The following is a 22179-nucleotide window of genomic DNA, read 5'->3' on the forward strand; positions in this document are numbered from 1 at the left end:
AGTAACTCAAAATGGCAGCTTAGCCGAAACCGGTTTGGCTCAGTGGATAGAGAGTCGGCCTGCGGACTGAAAGGTCCCAGGTTCGATTCCGGTCAAGGGCATGTACCTGGGTTGCGGGCATATCCCCAGTGGGAGATGTGCAGGAGGCAGCTGATCGATGTTTCTCTCTCATCGATGTTTCTAACTCTCTATCTCTCTCCCTTCCTCTCTGTAAAAAATCAATAAAATATATTAAAAAAAAAATGGCAGCTTAGAATTCAGCTTAGATAACATCTTCAACAAAGAACAACACCTTTGCAGAGAAATGACAGGACAAAGGAAAGCCGTCCTAGACTCCAAGGGTGGCACCCTGTGGGGAGGTAAATAGAAGGGAGGAAACTAGTGGAGTAAGAAATTTTGCCAATTCCTCTGGTGTCATCTCTAGGCTGATAAAAGCCTTTCTGTCTTCGGTAAGCGGTGAGTTTATATTCTGCATTTGGGCAGAAAAGGAGAAGCTTTTTCTGTGTTTGCTGCCATTTTAATTGCCTTCAGCTCAAAATAATTTTTATGTCAAAGGCATATTTGGAGCAACATATTCTGATTTCCTTCACCATTTTTACAACTTAAAAAACATACACACACACACACACACACACACACAAAAAAAAAAAAAAAATCTGTCTGTCTTGCCTACCAGAGTGTAAGCTCCCTGAGGGCAGGTTTGTGTCTCATTTGTTTCTTTAATATCTTACGGTACCTAGTCAGAATATATGCATAGTGGTTCTTTTCTTTTTTTTTTTTAAATAATGGCTTTTATTGCATCTTTAAAATATTGGAAATAGTCTGAGGAATCATTCAGCATCTTGCTGTTTCTATAGCTGGACAACTTAGATCTTATCAGCCTGATGAACTGTTCCTTTTTCAGAAACATAGATGCTACCCCAAATTTTTCTGATATCCTTGTTTTTAACTGGTGTGGCTTGCTGAATCAAAGCAGTTGAACTTGATACAAGTTCAATGTGGTTTCCTTCAAGAATCAACTCCTCTTTCTGGGCTTGGGATACTGAACAAGCAACGCCTGACCTCATCTGAACCCGGTAGATGTGTTTTTCACCCAAGAAATTTCTGATTTCAATAAGAGAACCATTCTCCTGAATAAGAAACTTTATGGGGAAGTGAGCATACATAGAATTCATCTTGTAACAGAAGCCCAGTGTAACACCCTTGATCATGTTCTGTCTATGACTACAGATAGTGCCAACAGTAGCCATTTCCTTTCTCTTTCCCCATCATTTGTCAAGCCAGAGTCTCTTTTTCTATCCAAGGAGATTGAGTTCTGCATTGATGTCACTGAAGTCCCTCTTCACGGTGTCTCTGTGTCCCTTCACAGCAACTCTATGTTCCTTCAGAGTGATGTCGACACCTATGCTGGCTGAGAATGGTCTTCATCCTCGCAGTAGATGTGGCTATAGTAATGATTCTTTTTTCTTCTTTATTGGTTAAGGTATCACATAGGTGTCCTTATCTCCCCATTGTCCCCCACAGCCCCCCCACACACACTCATGCCCTCACCCCCTGGTGTCTGTGTCCATTGGTTAGGCTTATCTGCATGCATACAAACCCTTTGGTTGATCTCTCCCCCTTCCCCCCACCCTCCCTTACCATCCCTCTGAGGTTTGATGGTCTGATTGATGCTTCTCTGTCTCTGGATCTGTTTTTGTTCATCAGTTTATGTTGTTCATTATATTCCACAAATGAGTGAGATCATGTGGTATTTATCTTTCTCTGACTGGCTTATTTCACTTAGCATAATGCTCTGCAGTTCCATTCATGCAGTTGCAAATGGTAAGAATTCCGTCTTTTTTACCACTGCATAGTATTCCATTGTGTAGATGTACCACCATTTTTTAATCCACTCATCTGATGATGGGCACTTAGGCTGTTTCTAAATCTTAGCTATTGTAAATTGTGCAGCTATGAACAGAGGGGTGCATATATCCTTTCTGATTGGTGTTTCTGGTTTCTTGGGATATATTCCTAGAAGTGGGATCACTGGGTCAAATGGGAAGTTCCATTTTTAGTTTTTTGAGGAAATTGCATAGTGATCGCCACAGTGGCTGCACCAGTCTACATTCCCACTAGCAGTGCACAAGGGTTCCTTTTTCTCTGCATCCTCACCAGCACTTGTCATTTGTTGATTTGTTGAAGTTAGCCTTTCTGACAGGTGAGAGATGATACCTCATTGTCATTTTGATCTGCATCTCTCGGATGATTAGTGACTTTGAGCATGTTTTCATGTCTCTTGGCCTTCTTATGTCCTCTTTCAAAAAGTATCTATTTAGATCCGTTGCCCATTCTTTGATTGGGTTGTTTATCTTCCTTTTGTTAAGTTGTACGAGTTCTCTGTAAATGTTGGCGATTAAATTCTTATCTGTGATAACATTGGCAAATATGTTCTCAAGAAAGCAGTGGGCTTTCTTGTTGTTTGGTTGATGATTTCCTTTGCTGTGCAGAAGCTTTTTATTTTGATGTAGTTCCATTTGTTTATTTTCTCTTTAGTTTCCATTGCCCTAGGAGCTGTGCGGGTGAAGATATTGCTTTGGCATAGGTCTGAGATTTTGCTGCCTGTAGATGCCTCTAAGATTTTTATGGTTTCTCATCTTACATTAAGTCCTTTATCCATTTTGAAGTTTTTGTGTGTGTGTGTGTGGTGTAAGTTGGTGGTCTAGTTTCATTTTTTTGCATGTATCTGTCCAATTTTCCTAACACCATTTATTGAAGAGACTGTCTTGATTCCATTGCATGTTCTTGCCTCCTTTGTCAAATATTAATTGAGCATAGTTGTTTGGGTCAATGTCTGTGTTCTCTATGCTATTCCATTGGTATAGTAATGATTCTTGAGTGGATAAATACATCTTTTTAGTCAAACATGTAGAAAAAGCAAGCAGGTTTTTGGTCCAATATTTTTAGAATTTATAGTTATGTCCTTTTTAATATTACAGAGAGATTTTATACAAATAATTGAGGCAGATACTTCTAATTGCCCACCCACTATTTTCCCCTTACTCATTACCCTAAGTTTTAGTGGGAACAGTATGATACATTTAAAATACTCCTCCCTTAGACTGCCTTGAAGCTAAGGGTGGCCATGTTTTCCAGATGTAGCTAATGCAATATAAGTAGAGGTCTTTATGGAAAAACTAGAGGCCCAGCGCATGAAATTCATGCATGGGTAGGGTCCCTAGGCCTGGCCTGCAATCAGGGCCTATCTTCCCCAGCTGCCAGAAGCCAGCCCTGCCCCTGGTTCCCCATTCCCCATCAGGCAGTTGGAGCCTGACTGCCGGGGGAAGGACCGAGACATTGTCTGTTCCCACCTGCTTGCTGCCCCCCCCAACCCTTGGGTTGCCCTCTGTGTGTGAGGCATTCAGGGCCCTGCTTGCTTGCACAAAATACAGAGATAAAGGAAAAATAGATTTCATTGGGTAAAATTTTAAAAATACAAGACAAAGGAAAATAAGCAAAGTAAAAAGCAATAATATACAGTACTTGGGAAAATATTTGCAACTTATATCACATATAATTTGTTAATATTGCTGGTACATAAGGAGTTTCTAAAAATATATAAGAAAAGCACCAACTCTGAAAAACTGAGCTAGAGAAATTAACAATTTACAGTAAAATAAATATCACTCTCTTTTAACCATATGAAATTATGGTCAAAGTTCCTCATAAAAAGAAAAGTACAGATTAAAATAATGCCAAGTTACCATTTAAAAATATTATATTGGCAAATATCCAAACTTTTGACACATATTCTCTTGGAAAGGCTGTGGGAAAACTGCCATGCTCATATATTGCTGCTACAAATGCAAAAATATACATGACACAGGGAGGGAAATTTGACAATATCTAACAAAATTCATGGGAAAGTATAGTGCAGTGATGATGAACCTATGACACGCGTGTCAGAGGTGACATGTGAACTCATTTTTTTGGTTGATTTTTCTTTGTTAAATGGCATTTAAATATATAAAATAAATATCAAAAATGTAAACCTTTGTTTTACTATGGTTGAAAATATCAAAATTTTCTATATGTGACACGGCACCAGAGTTAAGTTAGGGTTTTTTAAAATGCTGACACGCCGAGCTCAAAAGGTTCGCCATCACTGGAAAAGGGCAAACAAAATGGATAAATGTTGATAATTATTGAAACTGGTTGATAAGTACATTGATTATTTGCTCTGTACTAGTGTTTGTTTTAAAATGTCTAATAAATTGTTTAAAGTGCCAAAATGCATGAATACACAGTACATGGGTTTAAATGTCAAAATACCTGAATATGTAGTACAAGTTTTATTTCTTGAACTAGACAGCAGGTATTCACAAGTGTTTGTTGATTTATTTATAGTAACTCAGAGTATGTCTGAAATATTTCATTTATAAAAGGACCAATGGGAGAAGGGATAGATTATCCAAAAAATTATTTGGAAAAATTGGTCCTTTGGAACAAAGCTCCACAAGGGACAGGAAGAGTTTAACCAAAGAATATATATATATGCATATAGACATAACCCATGGACACAGATGTTAGGGTGGTGAAAGCCTGGGGGAGGGGGCAGCACTGGAGTAGAGGGAGTCAATGGGGGAAAAAGAGGGACATCTATAATACTTTCAACAATAAAGATAAGTTAAAAAAAAAAAACACATGCCGAAGTTTCATTGGCACAGACTTTTCTAGAATTACTAATTTTTTGCAGTACTACCCCTCCCTGTGGGAACACAAAATACTGTGTTCTCAGGTCCACGTGTCTATTTCTGACCCATGGACTAAGATAAATCAATTAGAAACCAATGAATGATTTCATGGTCTTTCCTCTGTTGTAGATACCTGTGTCTCTAAAGATGAAGACCCATGTTTGCAGCTGTAACACATTCGGTAAGGTCATCACTTCTGATAATGTGAGAAGCAGAGAGTGTGTCTGATGAAAGCATACTTCCAGTGAGATAATTTGCAAACCAGAAGGTAACGGGTGTTGGTTGCTATGGGTTATACTTGGTAAGGACTTACAAGCAAAACAGCTCAGAAAAGAATCTGCCTGCTTTTAAGCAAGAATGAAAGAAAATAGTAAGTTCAGACATTTAGGGTCTTGCATAAATAGAAAGAGTATGTTTCTTGACCCTAACAATAAGAGATAAAATGCAAAAAGACTTTAAAATTGAGTCTACTTATGGAAACACAAACAAAATCAGATTAAGAATTTGGCCTTCACTCTTCCAGTTGCAAACCTTTAGTGGAATAAAATACCTCAGGGCAAAAATCAAACTGAGGACCTGAGGCCCAGCAATCTTTTCCACTAGATAAAATCCTCAGGTAAAGGAGTTTAAGAGTTCAACTCTCACATCAAATCCAGAAAGACTCACACCTTCCTGGACTTGGGAGAGGTAAGAGGGTAAGAATGGGAGGAAAGGCAGTGCATCTGAGAACTATGTTGGGTAAAGAATTGTAGTAGTAATTACTGGCACATGGAATCAAATAGGTTAGAAACACACATGTTTTAGAAGAATTGTATTGCTAAAGGAACTGTGAGCCTAGACTAAAGGTGTTAAGACCATTAAAGCTCTAAAGACACTCTTGGGCCCTGAGAAGGAAGTGGGCTTAGAAAGCTGCGAATTCTCCTAGGACCCATTTTAGATGAGTCCAAGAAGTATACGAGAAAGGGAAAGAATCTTCAGGGTGGAGCCAGGAGTCACAGAAAACTAGAACCATATTAGATCCTCCCAGAGAGCAGACAGGGTCTAATCAAGGTAAGGGGCTCAATGTCTTCACAGGAGAAATTCAGAATTTCTCAGGACCAGAGACTCCTTTTTCCCTCTTCCACCATTCGATGTTTGGGTGCCAGATAACTTTTTGTTTTAGTTGATAGGCATGCAGAGCTACCAATGGACTTAATATAAAGACTGCTTACTGCATTGTATCGCGGCTATAGGGTTAAGCCTCGGACTGACCTGTTGGCAAAGCCACAAACAAGTCCCAGCTTAGAGGGCACAGCCCTCTTAGCATAATTAGGCTTGACCTTATGGCACTCCCTAGATCCTATCTGGGTAGCTAATGGGCTGAGGGAAGTGTAGCAAGTGCTGCCAAAACTAGTGAAACTCACAGGAACATTGTAACTAGGGTGACCACTACCTTGTTTACCTCTGGCTATAAAATAAAGGCTCAGCTTGCTGTCTGGATCTCTCTCTGTAGCCTCAGCCAGGCACAGGTGATCCACCTAGACCCAGCTTATTCTCTTTGTCTGTTTTTTCTACATCCTTCGCCGCACCCCCTCAGGCTCACTGAACCCTTGGCTGAGCTGGCCCGGCACACTGTATGTCATCCAATGATTCTGGACTTTGTGCTCAATATGATGACTGAAGGCGACATTTGTGTTAACTTTTAGGAGGTGGGTATAATTGTAAAAGCTGTGCAGGAAGGAGAATAAACTGAATATCTGGGTACCAAAAGGGTAGACTGTGGCATATCTTACAAATCTTTCTCAATATTTCCAGTCTTTCTCATTTTTCACTCCTCTATGCAGTGGGCAGGGCTAGATGATGGGCCTGCAGGAGGGCTCTATCTATTGGGTAGTGAAAATACCTTCCAGGCCCCTATCACTTAGGAGCTGGAACAGTATCCTCCTTGCTTTCCCTTCCACAGTGAACCCAAAGCTTTGGGTTGAGATAGAGGTGCCATTAGATTAAAATGCTCTGGAAACTGAGCTTACTATGTGGAGGACATCTGTCCAAGAGGTCCTAGGACTCACATGGACTTCATATGAGCAAGAAAAATACGGTTAGCCACTGAGACGCTAGGACTTTTCATAACATAGCTTGTCTTTATGGATACTTTTATTTGAGACCATTCAGTTCTCAATGCCTACTTACCTACCTATCTAGTTACCTACATATAAACATACATATCTGAGGTATAATTATTTAAAAGTAAATAACTTTCAACTTTTAAAACAAGAAAATAGAAGTAAATATTTAACTTTTCTCAAGTGAAGAAAGATTTCTACATACAAAGGGAGTGAAAAGCAATACAGATGAAAAAATAAATCTGACTATCTGCCAATAACAGTTTTGCAATAAAAAATATCATAAACTAAATTAAAATGAATGACATACTGGGGAAAAGCATATTTTCCACAAAGAGTTAATGTTCTAATATATACGTATAGGAAATAAAAATTAGTAACTTGAAATAACAGCTTGTCAAAAAAGGGCAAAGACTATAAGCTTATAATTTTTAAAAATTATTTATTTTCTTTATTGATTAAGGCAGGGGTCCTCAAACTACGGCCCGCAGGCCACATGCAAATACAAATATTGTATTTGTTCCCATTTTGTTTTTTTTACTTCAAAATAAGATATGTGCAGTGTGCATAGGAATTTGTTCATAGTTTTTTTTTTATTAAACTATAGTCCGGCCCTCCAACGGTCTGAGGGAGAGTGAACTGGCCCCCTGTTTAAAAAGTTTGAGGAACCCTGGATTAAGGTATTATATATGTGTCCTTATCCTCCCATTGCCCCCCCCCCCAGCTCCCCCTCCCCAGCTCATGCCCTCACCCCTCTAGTGTCTGAAAGCTGAAATACAAACAGCCACCTTCCAGAGCAATCAACATCTGAACCAGCAAGGAGGGGCAAGTTTGGGTTCCTGCTGAATTAGCAATCCTAGAAGATTGCCCAAACTGACCACAGGGTGCAAATATTTGATATACCAGAGCATATATCTATATCTATATCTATATCTATATCTATCTATATCTATATCTATATCTATATCTATATCTATATCTATCTATATTTATACATTTATGAGAGGTGTGAAAATAAATGATTTTAGATTTTAATTTTTAAGTATATTTCTGTATTTGCAATTTTCTTCAACAGGCACTTATAATTTTTTAAAAATTATAATATATATAATATTATATGGATGAGACAAAAGGAACACTCTTGGATCGCCTGATTGTTGCAAACTACCGGGTTGAAATATAACAATGATGTTCCCAGCAACCCAAACAATGTCCCATTTAGGAAACTAGTTAAATGGCATGATCTGTAAAGGGCTCTGACCTCCTGGGAGAGAGTGATTCATAAATAATTATCACTTTTTATGATACAAATGTTTTTGAAGGACAGCTAAAGTCTTTATTAAAAAAGCATTATGCCCCTGTGAGATTTCCCCATCCCTAAGATTAATATCATATTTGAGGAAGCCTGAGTATTTTTCTACCTTGTAATCTTACATGAAGAATTATTTTGTGCAGTGCCACAGGTTAAATGCATATCATGAAATTCACTTTCCTCCCTACTGCCATTTCTAACACTTAATTCAATGAAAGTCTACAAACATAGAGTATGACTCAGAATATTGAAGCTGTGGCTAAACAAGAAAAGTTCATTCACAATTGATTTTCTTTCAGGAATCTTTGACATTCTTCATTCCAATTGTTCACCTCTACTGTAGGGCTCAGTGAACACTTCAGGAAGTTGCCGTGCACTGCAGCCTGCCGGAGACATGAAGGAATGTAGAGCAGGATAATCACAACATCATCAACCCAATTCTCCAAGGTCGCTGGCCAATAATGCGGTTCTAATTGAATAACTTATCCACAGCTATTTCCCCTGGGAAAGCCGAGGGCTCAGCCTCGGAGAAGAGGCAGATGGTGCCGCATATACAATGAAACCTGTAATTTTCTCTTGCGATTGGACATGTTAACAGTGGGCTGTTTCTGCTTATTCTTTAATATTTTATTTTAATAGTCCCTTCCCAAATTATAATGTACCATGAAGCAGCAAAAGATGGAGGCAGTAATACATATCATGTTTAATTGATCATACCTCTAATGCACCCAACAACTCTGGCAATCAACAGCCGTATATGTCAGTCAGGTGCAAACCGAAATGAAAGCAACAGAAAAGATCCCAATTAAAACCGAAAGGGGAGATGAGATGAGTCTTTAGGGTTGGCATGGCATTAACTAGCAGCAAAGTATGGAACATCAAATGCATTTTAATTCTGATTTTTTTAATGGCGATGTGCCATGGAGTATGTACACCCAATGTATTTGGCAAGATGATGGGAAGGTGATATTTTCTACTTGGAGACTGACTCAACCACTGGGATCCAGAGGAGGATGAAGGGCTGTGTGGCTGCTTGATTTTCATCATCTAGTGGCATCCGAAGTTGGAAGAGGGAAATGCAGGCTTGTGAGGCAAGTAGAGACAGCCCATCAGCAGTCTAACAACACAACGGATGACAGGCCCAGAGGCAAACCCAGGACCCCCAGCCCATCGGCTTGAAGGCTGCCAAATGGCAGCTGCAGCAATGGAAAGTTATCCAGACTTGAGTGTTTGGATTTTTCTGGGGTCTTCCTGAGAAACAGTCCTCTCTACAGAGAACCCTTCCTGGAAAAGAGTGAAAAGGAACCAAGGTTGAATGGATATGGAGAAAGGAGACCTATCACTCTTGTGCAGTGCTTCCTGGGAAATAATCTGTCATAAAGAATGTTCTGGTCTTTCTTCAAAGATAGGACTCTGTGGTTTGCCTAAGAGGAGGAAAGCTTCCATTACTGTAGTGAATGAGTGAACCATTGCTGATATTTATAAGAAATGCCATGGCACAGAAAGAAAGCTCTTGGGGTTTCAGGGCAGCACAGATCTGCCCCTGGTAATTGAAAACAGGCAACGAGATTGGGTTGATTTTATTTTGGAAAAGGTAAGTCAGTGCTGCAGCATGGTGACATGGATAATTCATGAAGCTCTGGCTTGTGTTAGACACCCTGCATGCCTTTCAGAAAGAAATGACACAACAATTAAGGTGTCAAATAATAACATGCCACTTGGAGAAAGATAATTGTACCCAGCGTTAGATAGTGATTAGGTCAGAATGAATGTTCATCCTTTCAAAGGCAGCAGCGTCTATTCAGTCTGGCATCCTACTGTAAGTACAGTATTGTGTTCGTAATCACACAGGCTGTAGCCAGGAACGCTGGGTTTTATCTGATTTTTCTCCATTTGGAATAATACTCTGATGATTCCCTTAGCAGCAAACTCAGTCATGTGAAACACAAGGGAGGATGATGAAAGACAGATTGTTAGAGATGGAGGAGGGGCTTTGCTTTTCATGTAAAACAAAGCATGAGTTTACTCATGTGCAAATATAGTCTTTCTTGCCCTGGCCTGGTGGCTCAGTTGGTTGGAGCATCTATAGTTTCAGTCCTGTATACTAAAAGGGTTTCAGATTCGGTCCCCAGTCGGGAAAATACAGGAGGCAACTGATCCATGCTTATCTCTCACAACAATCAATCCTTCCTTCCTTCCTTCCTTCCTTCCTTCCTTCCTTCCTTCCTTCCTTCCTTCCTTCCTTCCTTCCCTCTCTCTCTCTCTCCCTTTTTCTCTCTCTAAAAATCAATAAGCCCCACCTAGTTGCTCAATGGTTAGAGCGTCAGCCTGCAGAATGAAGGGACCCAGGTTCAATTCCAGTCAAGGACAAATACATCAGTTTCAGGTGATATCCTTGCAGGAAGCTACCAATCGATGTGTCTCTGTCACAATGATGCTTCTCTCTCTGTGTGTTTTTCCCACTCCCTTCCATTTTCTCTAAAAAAAAAAAAAAAACAATGGAAAAAATATCCTTGGGTGAGGATTGCAAAAAGAAAAAAAAAAAAAAGATAGTTTTTCATTCAAGTGATCAATCAATCACATCATGGCCTTAGAAGTCCTTGTTCATTTCCTGGTGTTACAACTTGATGTGGAATTCAGACAAATCATTAAACCTCACTGAGATCCTGTCTCCTCATTTGAAAAATGCAAATAGAAAAGCCTGCTATATGTTTATCTTTCAAATCTGTTGAAGAGGTCAAAATGAAAGGCTCTGAGAAAATATTTTATAAATATAAAGGATTGTATCAATATAAGGCATTATTTTATTATTGTGCCTATTAAACATCAAATATGTTACCTTTTGAACAGTTTTACTTTAAGAAAAACTTGGAAATGATTTAAGCCCTTAAAAATCAAAGAACTTTTAATGAATGGGGGTGCACTCAAGACCATCTGCACAAGACCAATCAAAATCCTCACTTCATCCAACAAGGAGGAACTGAAGTACATGATTTTTGCACATGCATGTATCTCTGTGTTATTTAATCAAGCCTGACTGTGATGAGATATGAAAAAAAACAAAATAGCCACTATTGGAAAGAGCAACACTGCATTAGGGGAGGGGGAATTTCATCTGCAGAGTCCATTCAACTGGTTATTGTCACAAAGGTATTTAACATAAATAAAATGTGATTATGTGCTATGTAAAACATTCAAAGTATTCAATAGTACCTCATAGACAAAAATAGGACACCTTTTCCTTTGTAAGGATGCATTCCTAAGTGATATTCTGACTATATTGACCACAAATAGTAACAGAAAATTTTATAATGAAGCCCTTGACCTTGGGTAGCTTACGACAGACAATCTTACCTGAAAGAGGTGTTGTTAGGGGAAATCAACATTTAAAACAGTGAGGGAGATTGATCAAAATTAAAAATCTGATTCTTCCAGTTCTGACAAGATGCAGTAGCCCCATTTATCTGAGCTTCTTCCCTTTACAACAAAAACAAAAAACCCCGGACATAACACAACAGGCACACACAGTCCCTAAAAGGTGACAAAAAGAAGTGGGTTGCCTACGACCTCAGGACTTGAAAAATACCATGGGGGTGATCTCCCCTAGTTTCCTTATTACCACCCATATATCCCATATAGCCACCAACCCATAACCACTAACAGGCCTAGATATTGAAGCTCCAAGAAAATCCTGTTTCTGGCTTGCCAAAGGACTGGGAGAAAGGTTGCTTAATAATAGAAAAAATTCATTGACAATACCCACCCTACTCCAACCCAAACTCAAGGGAAAAGCTCCTGAACCTCGACACCCACCTGGCATCAATACGGTTGAATGAGGTGGTGGGAGGTGGGGCGTGGAGCTAACTGGCACTCTGTTTGTGCCTCTTGTCCTCTCCCTGGTGGTGAGGAAAGGCCAGGTGGCAGCTGATCTTACAGCCTTGTTGTGAGCTGTGCTCCACTCTCACTGGAAAGTTATCAGCTGGACAGAAGGAGAGTTGAACTTCCACCTCACCCACCATCTGTGAGACAGTGTGAGTCAGTGCCCTACTTAAAGTGTTTCTATAATCCTTCCTTAAAAGTGATACCCCATCCCCTCTGACACTGGGTGGTGCAGTTGTGTGCAAAATGATCAACCTAGCATGAGCTTTGCCCTCCCTCCCTAGAGGCACTGGTCCTCGATTTTAAGCCTCTTGAGGGAGGAGCTGCAAGGCAGATGCTCTTGAATTGGTTGGTAATTTCTGGCATAATTTCAAGACATAAGGAAGTCTGCTCCTCTTTCAAGCTATTTTCTAGAAAATAGTCATTTTGTGGGTATCATTTAAAAATAGCAAACAGGGCCGAAACCGGTTTGGCTCAGTGGATAGAGCGTCGGCCTGCGGACTGAAAGGTCCCAGGTTCGATTCCGGTCAAGGGCATGTACCTGGGTTGCGGGCACATCCCCAGTAGGAGATGTGCAGGAGTCAGCTGATCGATGTTTCTCTCTCATCGATGTTTCTAGCTCTCTATCTCTCTCCCTTCCTCTCTGTAAAAAATTAATAAAATATATTTTAAAAAAAATAGCAAACAGGGAGCAAGAGGTTTAAGCACAACATCATACTCGTATTTTGTAACAACTCTTGTTTGTATGCTCCCAGGCTATTATAACCCTTCTGGGTTTAGGAATCACCAGTGGCCCCAAACCCTTTGTGAAAAGGGTTTCACAAAGCTTGTGTTCCTGCTTGCCATAAAACTGCTGGTCTAAGGAGTCTCACACTATTATGAGCCCCTGCACCATCTCTTCCCCCATGAATCATCCCTTATCCCTTTAGGTTTTCATATTTCCTCCTACTGCTGGGGAGATCTTTGTAGCATTCTGGCCTCTTATCTAACCTCCATCAATTTTCTCCCCCTCCACTGCACTTCCATATCTGATGGGCCCAGGGTCACACACATTCTAGATGAGTGATCATCAACCTGGGATAAAACCAATTCCAGTTCCCACTCCAGACAGGTAAGTCAGAATCTCTGATGATTGTTGTGGGTTGAGAAATCCTAACTTGTACTATCTGATCTCCAAAATCTCAATTTTAAGCTTCCCACTCACTAACCACTACTTCCTCTCCACTCTCATTCAAAATCCCCATTTCAATTACATTTAAAACTATAGACACCTGTAACCCATTGACACTTTTCAACAATGCATCTCTCTCACCTGGTCCTTACATTTTTATATACTACACTATAGTTTGGTAATATATAGCCAGTTGCATGTAATATTATTGTCATTCTCTCTAACTTCCTGACAAAATTTCAACCTTGATTAAGTTAACTATCCACCTAGTTCATCTTTGCACCCAAGTTGCAAAACATTGCTATGAGAAATCACACAACTGCATGATTAATCCTTTTTAAATTTATTATCAAAAGTTCATACAGGCCCTTGACATTGCCAAATAATGCCCCTACACATCTTCAATTATTTCAGTTTCTTAACTTTTCTGGATGATTATTACATCATTTTTGCAGTAAGTTGAATTGTGTCCCCCAAAAAGATATGTCTAAGTCTTAACCCTGGTATCTGTGAATGGGGCCTTTTTTTTTTTTTTTTTTGAAACAAGATCTTCACAAATGTAACCAAGTTAAGGATCTCTGAAGATGAGGGTGAGCTCTATATACAATGATGGGTATCCTTACAAGAGAAAGGAGAGAGGTATTTGAAACACTGAGGCCCAGAAAAAAATACTATGTGAAGAAGAGGCAGTTTTAGTGTTATGCCACCATGATCCCAGGAATGCCAGGGAGCCACCAAAATCTAGAAAAGACAAGGAAGAATTCTTCTCTGAAGCATTCAGAGGGAGTTTGGCCTGTCAACACCCTGATTTTAGAATTCCGGCCTCCAGAACTGAGAGAGAATAAATTTGTTTTGTCTTTAAGGACCCCCCCACCGCCCCTGGCCCAGTTTGTGGCAGGCCTAGAAAACTAACACCACCTCTTATCTCCAAATTCTAATCCTTCCCCTTTTCTTTCCCCACCCATGGATGACCTCATCTTGTATTTTATTAATAAAATAGATACAGTCAAATGAAAATAATATCTTCCCACTAAGACCATAAATCCACTTGTATCTGTGCACATTGTCAATTTTCCCTTCTGTTAATTTCCCTCCTTGACCTTATACCCTTGTACAAATGCTGTTGATTTTTTCTGCTCCCCAGCAGTTAATGTCCTCAAAAGAGTTGTCAATATTTACTTTCTACTTTTTCACTTCCCCTTTTCTGCCCAGTTGATTTTAATCAAGTTTTTCTTTTCATCATTCCAATGAATCACCTCCATTCAAGTTAGTTATGTCTTGATTTTGCCAAACCCAATAGGTGATTTTCTGTCTTTTTAAAAAATTATGTCTTTATTTTATTTCAGAGAGGAAGAAAGAAACATCAATGATGAGAGAGAATCATTGATTGGCTGCCTCCTGCACACCCCACACACTGGGGATTGAGCCCCTAACCCCAGCATGTGCCCTGACCAAGAAGCTAACCCTGACCTCCTGGTTTATAGATCAGTGTTTAACCACTGAGCCATGCTGGCTGGCAACTTTCTGTCTTCATTTAACCCAACTTAAGCCATTGACACAATTTGACACTCCCTCCTGTTGCTACGTCTAGCTTTGAGCATTTGGAAATTTTACCCCATCATTATCTCCATGACAAGTTAAAATAATTTGGAAAATGACATTTGTGAGTAGCTACTAATTTTCAGTCTTTGTGCTTTGGGATGTGTCTTTTTAACGCTTGATAGGAGTTGATTATTTTGTTTTATTTTTATCGTAGTCATGTAGGAGCCAAATGTTCTAGGAATGAAAGGGCATTTACAGATGACCTCAAAAGCCAAAATAATTTTAAGCCAAAATGGAAATTCTGTTAGTAAGGGTTCACTAATAAAACATAAATACAAATTAAGATTGCCAAATACCATAAGCAATCAGACTCCACATGTTTTTTCACTTCTGCTATGCTTGTTTGTTTTTGTTAGTGGCAGATAGAGAATGTAGATAGAAGTGCATAGTTTCCAGAGTAACATTCTATATTGGGAACACAGAGCTCAGTATCTAGAGTGGGGCTGGGCTATGAATGATTTAGTAATGCCAGATGTAAGAGTCTTGTTAACATGAATGTTTCTAACTTTTACTTCAGATATTGTTACCGGACAGGAACCAGGCCTGGAGCAGGTCTGCCTCTGGCCAGCCTGGGTTCTTGTGGGTTCTTGATTTCATGCAGGAAAGATTTCACAACTCTAGTCCAGGTGATTTTGAGAGTATGTTTATTAAAGCTGGGGACAGTGAAAGGAGGAAGGGCTTAGGATAGAAGAAGCAATAGGAGAGAGCCTCCTTGGGGCTGGTTTGGCTCTCTGGGAAAGGAAAGAAAAGGGGGCTTTGGTGACAGATTCCAGGGGGTTTGCCGGGGGTGAGCTGCTGCTGCCCATTGCACCCTTGCTGCAAGCCTTATGGGGTTCCTTAGAGTTTAGGAGATGCATGCCTGAGTGGGAAGGCGTGGGCATGTTTCCAGAAGAGAGAGTGCACCCTGGGCTCTTCGTCTTGAGGGTTTTAAAGGCTGGGAGTTCAGGGGAGGTTTTAGGGGAGAATTTCAATAGAGTATCCACCAGCTTTATGCTGATGCACCAAAACGAGATTTATCACCTTAACTTCATCTGTCTGTGGGAGTGGTTGGCACAAATTGGATTTTTGCTATCTCCCTGAGTAGTGTGATTTGAACTATTTACCCTCTGGTTGGGGAGGAGAAGTGTAAGTCATTTATTCTTGTTTAGGGAAAATAGGATTTTTGTGACTTACTAGATTGCTTGGCTTTTTAACTATCTGTCTCAGTTTACCTATTCTACTTGTCTTGGCTTACTAGACTGTCTCATTATAACAAATGAAGACTAGTAGAAATCCAGATGAGTACTCAAAGGGTGCATTATGAAAAGTGGAAAACGATGGTGGTTTGTGTCTTTATTTATGTATATGAATTCTCCCCTGGGGTAGTTGGTCTAGGCCAGTGGTTCCCAACCTTTTGTTGACCATGCCCTACATAAGCATCTTTAAAATCCTGATGCCCCCTTGCCCCATGACATATAATTCTTTTTTTTTTGAGTTTTAATTAAATCTTTATTGTTCAGATTATTACATTTGTTCCTCTTTTATTCCCCCCATAGCTCCCCTCCTTCCAGTTCCCACCCAACACTCCGCCCTCACTCCCCACCCACTGTCCTCATCCATAGGTGCACGATTTTTGTCCAGTCTCTTCCCGCATCTCCCACATTCCTTTTCCCCCCAAGAATAGTCAGTCCACTCCCTTTCTATGTCCCTGATTCTATTATAATCAACAGTTCATTCTGTTCATCAGATTATTTATTCACTTGATTCTTAGATTCACTTGTTGATAGATGCATATTTGTTGTTCATAATTAGTATCTTTACCTTTTTCTTCTTCTTCCTCTTCTTAAAGGATACCTTTCAGCATTTCATATAATACTGGTTTGGTGGTGATGAACTCCTTTAGCTTTTCCTTATCTGTGAAGCTCTTTATCTGACCTTCAATTCTGAATGATAGCTTTGCTGGATAAAGTAATCTTGGTTGTAGGTTCTTGGTATTCATCACTTTGAATATTTCTTGCCACTCCCCTTCTGGCCTGCAAAGTTTCTGTTGAGAAATCAGCTGACAGTCATATGGGTATTCCCTTGTAGGTAACTGAGTTTCTTTCTCTTGCTGCTTTTAAGATTCTCTCTATGTCTTTTGCTCTTGGCATTTTAATTATGATGTGTCTTGGTGTGGTCCTCTTTGGATTCCTTTTGTTTGGGGTTCTCTGTGCTTCCTGGACTTGGAAGTCTATTTCTTTCACCAGGTAGGGGAAGTTTTCTGTCATTATTTCTTCAAATAGGTTTTCAATATCTTGCTCTCTCTCATCTTCTGGCACCCCTATAATTCTGATGTTGGTACGCTTGAAGCTGTCCCAGAGGTTCCTTACACTATCTTCGTATTTTCGGATTCTTTTTTCATTTTGATTTTCCGGTTGGGTGTTTTTTGCTTCTTTGCATTTCAAATCTTTGACTTGATTCTTGCGCTCCTCTGGTCTGCTGTTGGGAGTCTGTATAGTATTCTTTATTTCAGTCAGTGTATGCTTAATTTCTAGTTGGTTCTTTATCATAACATTGAGGGTCTCATTAGATTTCTTGAGGATCTCATTAAGTTTATCGGCGGCTTCTAGACAGTTCTTGAGAGACCTTAAAAGTGTGGTTCTGAACTCTATATCTTCCATTGACAATTTTGTCCTGTTTCTTTGTCCGCATTTTTTTTTTATGCTTTCTTGGTGCACCCCCTAGTGGTCTTTGTGCGCAGTCTTGTTGTAGTTAAGCCTTGATTGTTGTAGTTAATACTGGGGGGATTTGTCCTCCAGGCCAACTGGCTGTGAGAGTCAGCTGTGTCTGCAGTGGGAAAACTTCTGTCCTCTGGGGAGGTGCTAATCTAGCCTTTTCCTGAGGCTATCCGGCAAATGGCTCTGCGCAGGGCTTGGGCGGGGCAGGTCACAAGGGATCAAACAGGGCGGGTAGGTGGAGGGAGCAGTTATGGCTGCTCTCAGTCCTGTCCCTAGAGGCTCTGCCTCTCAGAGTCCCAGCAACCGCTTCAAACCTCGGAGAGAAAGCTGCCCTCGCGTTCCAACCGATGCCAGACAGTCCAGCTTCTCCCGTCTGAGTCCGGGTCCCTAGAGACTCGCCCAGAGCTGGAGCTCAGGGCCTGAGCCTCCCTCCCGATTGAAACAGACAACTGCGCCCTCAGCCACCAGCCGGCTCCCCGCAACCTCCGCACCTTTGTATTTTCCACACTGCGCCTCCTCTGTGTCTCGGTATGCTGTTCTCTTTGCTTCTAGTTGAAGAATTTCCCCTCAGCCAGCTTTCCTGTGGTTCTGGGCAATGTCCGTTCCATCTTTTAGTTGTATTTTTGAAGTGGTTGTGTGAGGCAGCATTCTCCAGTGTTTACCTATGCCATCATCTTGGTTCTCTCTTGATATATAATTCTTATTATTCAAAAAGTGAACTCCTATTCACATGGAGGAAGCCTAACAGGTGACTAACTTGGTCTGAACAAGCTTCCAAAGAACACGGCATCCATGAAAAAGAAAAAGAAAAGAATAAAAGGACAGTTAAGTACTGAGGAAGAAATCACTAAGAAAATAGTTCAAATAATAATAATAATAATAATAATAATAATAATAATATGAAGTTATATGAAAAATAGCAAATAAAGTTTCAAAATATATAATAGAGAACTGAAATGCATAAGTGTGTCACAATATATATTTATATACTGTATATGATTCACTGTTAATAACTCATTCTCAAATTGCCCCTTAAAAATCAAATTGTCCCCCTATGGGGTTGTGTGTCCCACAGTGAGAACCACTGGTCTAGGCTAAAATGAAAAAGGGAGAAAGAGAGAGGAGACAGCAGATAGGAACCAATGACAGACAGAAAAAAATGGTGTTTAAATATTCTTGTTGCCTCATCTCTCTGGAGAAATAATACTGCTTCTCATATTTACCCCATGGGATTAATGGGATTTTTCTCAGTCACCATAGTGGTAGCTGATTTAGTCATACAACCTTCTTTATGTCATTACTCCACCCCTTTGCTCATGTTTTTGTAGTTCCCAAATAACAACTTGCACTCAGTTTTGCCTCAAGATCTATTTATAGAGGAATGAAATAAAGACACCAGTAAAATTGTTGGATGTTGTGGTCCAAGGCAAGGATACACACATGTTATGGATTGAATTGTCTGCCCCCCCCCAACACCCACCAAATTGAAATTGTTGTAGGCAGTGGTCATGGTGTTAGACCTGTTTGGTCAGCCTGGACCTGGGTTCAGTAATCTCAGTACTTGACTGCTGGCTAGTAAAGAGTTCAGAGTCAAGACTCAAACTGTAAGAGAACATTTATTTATTTTTTGAATTTACTTTATTTTTATTGATTTCAGAGAGGAAGGGAGAGGGAGAGATAGTTAGAAACATCACTGATGAGAGAGAATCATTGATCGGCTGCCTCCTGCACATCCCCGACTGGGGATCAAGACTGCAACCCAGGCATGTGCCATTGGCCAGATCGAACCTGGGACCCTTCAGTCCATAGGCTGATGCTCTATCCACAGACCAAACCAACTAGGGCAAGAACATTTATTTACAAATTCATAGGCCTGGCCAGCGTGGCTCAGTGGTTGAGCATCGGCCCAATAATCGGTTTGATTCCCAGTAGGGCACATGCTCCAGTAGCCGTTGTGGACTCAATCCCCAGTGGGGGTTGTGCAGAAGGCAGCCGATTCAATGTTTTTATCTCTCTATTCCTCTCCCTAAAATCAATAAAATCTATTAAAAAAAAATAAAGTCACAGGGGTAGAAGTAATTTATAGAAGAATGGGCTTAGGGAACAAGTTATAGAGGTAAAGGAAGGCCCTGGGAGCTAGGAGCCTGGGAGTGAGGAAGGTAATAGTAACTTACCTGGAGCGTGGGGGAGAGAAAGGGGAAAGGTGCTGTCATGCTTCCAGGAGGGAGAGCCAGATGGGTCCTCCTTCCTAAGGGTTATAGGGTGGAGATTTTAGGGGAGGGCTTAGGGGAAGATCTTAACACATTGCGGACAGATCATGAGAATTCTTGTGTTTTCATATTACAGTGCTTTACAAAGTATCATACGTTAAAAAGATATTAGTTTGTAAGAACATGTAATAAATAACTTCAAAATGCAATGGGTATTTAATTTTAAGGCGTACCTTTAACATTTATGTAAAACGTTTTTTTGTACTTGTTCAATAGAAAGTTATCTGGCCACTGGGTAAAGCTAGCAATAAAGCTACTGGTCCGCAATTTAATAGAATATCCTGCAGCTTTCCATCCATGTGTATCCTTTCAGGGTCTAGGTCTCCACTGATTAATTGGTGGCTCCAGGGCAGGGAGTCCTTATCCAATGCAGCTGGTCATGAAGTCAGCTATGGGGTCACTGGTCTGGTTTTGTGGCTTTTCTGGGCCTGGAGCTGAAATATAACTGAGGTCTAAATGCTATCTCTAGGGAAGAAAGTTCACGAGATCCAAACCGCATAACCAGTGATATGCTAGGGGGGGAAAGGTCACCCTGGGGGCAAGGTCCCACCCTACAAGTGTCCTTTGCTAGGCACCCAGGGCTTTCTGCCCTGGTGATTTTCTGTCCCTGGCCCATCATCTTTACTCTGCGCTTGCCTGTCCAACTGCCTAGCATAAAATGTTGAAGTCCTAACCCCTAGTCCTCCAGAATGTGACAATATTTGGAAATAGGGTTGTAGCAGATGCAATTTGTTAGGGATAAAGTGGATCCCTAATCCAATATGACTGGTGTTCTTATAAAAAGGGGAAAATTTGGAGACAGACAGACATGCACACAGGGAGAACACTAGGACTGTGAAGGCAGAGATTGGGGTTGCTATCGTCTGAACTGTGTTCTCTCAATATTGACACATTGAAGCCCTAACCCTCAGATGTATATAGGAGATGAGGCCTAAACAGAGGTAACTAAGGTTAAGTGAGATCATGAGGGTAGGGCTCCCATTTGATAGGTTAGTATTTTCATAAGAACAGACACCTGAGTGCTGTATCGCTTTCTCTCTTTCCACCACGCAAGGACTCAGGGAGAACCCGGCAGTCTGTAAGCCAGGACGAGAGCTCTCACCAGAAACAGAATCGGCGGACACACTGATCCTGGACTTATCTCCAGAACTGTGAGATGATACATTTTTGTTATTTAAGCCATCCAGTTTGTGGTGCTTTGTTACAGCAGCCCTAGAAAATTAATATAAGACAAAGCTGAAAGGTTATGACCATAAAGGCAGCCTTGGGTGGGCTCTGTGACCCATGGCTTAGCTGAACTGGGCATCTATTTGAGGGGAGGTCCATAGGAGAGCCAGAAACTGAGTCAGACATTGTGGATTTCTTCCCAAGGGCAGGACCTGTGTCTGTTGTAACAGGTCTTTGGCTGTTAATTGTCTTATAACATCTCCCCTGCCTCCTTATCAGATAAAGAGCTATTACCTTATTGCCTTTTTGCTTCTCTTTATTACTTTAGCAGTATGTCTGTAGACATAACAGTACTTAGCAAATTGTAGCAAATTGCTCTAAGGCGCCTTTTTTTTAAAAAAGCAAATAAATTTGATGTTCAAAAATCTCTTTTTCTCAACTCTCAAGAAGAGATAATCACAAACTAAGCTTTTAAAGAAAACTCATGTACAGAAAAATGATGCTTTTAATAAAAAAGCAAGTTTATTAAAACAATAAAAATAAATGATTACATAAATAAGTATAAATAAATAAATAAACTTAGATCTGGGGCTGGAAAGTGTCTTGGAATCAGGACCAGAATTATCTGAATTTGAAGACAGGTTTTGCCACTGGTAGTTCAGTGAATTAGGAAAGTCAGTCTCCCCTGCTCAGAGCCCCATTACCTCATCTGCAGGATGAAAAGATGGGACGGGTTCCCTCTAAGCACACAGGCCTTTATGGTTCCAGGATTTCTGCGAGTTCTGTGATTCACCTTCCCCTGTGCCAGGCTCTGCTCCTGGGAGAACTGGGGACCATGAATCTGATGCATCGCGGTGTGGACCCAGGTGGGCATGAAAGGCGATGGCTCTCCTGCAGAGTTCTAGTGCCAGGCCCAACTGACATGAATGCATTTGCCAGCAGTGACCTTGTGGAGATTTTTCAAATGCTGAACATTTTTACTCATAGATTTTCCTCATTATTTTCTTTAGCCTCACTGCATATTTTGTTTCATTATGTTTTTTTAAAAAAAAATTTTGGAAACTTCTCTGTTATTAGAAACTTTGACGTATTGGCAATCACAGTAACTTTCTCCTCCACACTGGGATGTAATGTGAAGTTAGCTTTTTTCCAGGTCATTTACCTATTTCAGAGGGGTGAGCTGTTTTTCTCCTATTCCAAAATCAGTTTTCTCTCCCTTAGACATAATGGCCCAATGAACTGGT

General features: G+C 40.5%; 1 protein-coding gene across 1 annotated transcript; it reads right to left on the reverse strand.

The window, feature by feature from the left end:
- Positions 1-866: 866 nt before the first annotated feature.
- LOC132226738 (large ribosomal subunit protein uL6-like) lies at positions 867-21785 on the reverse strand. Its single transcript, XM_059681210.1, is given in 2 exon segments — positions 867-1422; positions 21640-21785. Coding segments are annotated over 2 exon segments (702 nt in total).
- Between the last annotated feature and the right edge of the window lie 394 nt (positions 21786-22179).

This window comes from Myotis daubentonii, chromosome 2, assembly GCF_963259705.1.
Source record: "Myotis daubentonii chromosome 2, mMyoDau2.1, whole genome shotgun sequence".
NCBI classification, from domain to species: Eukaryota; Metazoa; Chordata; class Mammalia; order Chiroptera; family Vespertilionidae; genus Myotis; species Myotis daubentonii.